This window comes from Elephantulus edwardii, unplaced genomic scaffold, assembly GCF_000299155.1.
Source record: "Elephantulus edwardii isolate Elephantulus edwardi_28Jun2011 unplaced genomic scaffold, EleEdw1.0 scaffold00367, whole genome shotgun sequence".
NCBI classification, from domain to species: Eukaryota; Metazoa; Chordata; class Mammalia; order Macroscelidea; family Macroscelididae; genus Elephantulus; species Elephantulus edwardii.
The window spans coordinates 170,462-171,325 of record NW_006400117.1 but is presented as its reverse complement, the minus strand read 5'-3'; the positions used below and the strand labels follow the sequence as shown (position 1 = coordinate 171,325).

General features: G+C 53.2%; 1 protein-coding gene across 1 annotated transcript in view; it reads right to left on the bottom strand.

Annotated features, from left to right (window-relative positions):
- OPA1 (optic atrophy 1 (autosomal dominant)) overlaps nucleotides 1-612 on the bottom strand; it is a 99,966-nt gene extending 99,354 nt beyond the window's left edge. The window contains exon 1 of the mRNA XM_006902086.1: nucleotides 373-612. Coding sequence (XP_006902148.1) covers nucleotides 373-404 — 32 coding nt within the window. The 5' untranslated portion in view covers nucleotides 405-612. The remainder of the gene's footprint in view (nucleotides 1-372) is intronic.
- Between the last annotated feature and the right edge of the window lie 252 nt (nucleotides 613-864).

Here is an 864-nt window from a genome sequence, read left to right as displayed (position 1 = left end):
ATCGAGAGTTGAGAGAGGTTGATAGAACCAGAGACTGAGAAGTGAGAAGGCGGAAAAAAGAATCAATCAGATAACAGCAAGGGCAGAAGGATAAAAGGGCAGGGACCAAAGGACAATTAAAAACGGGCCAAGTCAGACAGGTGCCCAGAAACCACGAACGGGGAAGGGGTAGGAAAAGCAGGCAGTGCAGCCGGCACCCCAGGTAATCTAAGTCAGAGTCCTTGCTACTCTGAATACAAAAAAGATGCTGAAGTCCTCAAACTACCCGCGCCTCAGCTAACAGTCTGCAGCACATTCAAGAGGTAACGAAAGGGCAACCCCCATTTCTAGTGTCCCCAGAAATAACGGGGCCAGGTCAGGGCCCACACTTACCAGGCCACGGCAGCTCCGCGTAGTCGCCACATCCCACCAGCGGGAAGGTCACACAGGCGCCGGGACGGCGAAGTGGGAGCCCTATGGTCAGCCTCAGCCCTGCTCCCGCTTCAGGAATGACCCAGGGAGTAGCCCTCTACAACAAGGGCACAGAGCAGCAGCCCGGCCCTGCCAATGGCGCATGCACTTCCGCAAGAGCCAGCCCGGCACCCGTAATCGGTCCGTCACGGAAACAAGCCCCTCCACCCGACCCGGAGCTGGACTAAGGGGCAGCACAAATGGTCCGTAGACGCCCAGCGCATGCGCTCAGTCACTTTGCAGGCTTCCTTTATTTTGACGCTTCATTTTGTTTGGGGTTGAAAGGCGGAATATTTTAAAGAGTTGAAAGGATCGAGGGGGTTTGACTGGTGAAATGAGTGGCATAAAAAAAGGATAAATTCTTACCTGGTGATTACCACTTTAATAAAATGTATTTAGGAAGCTTGGAGGTGT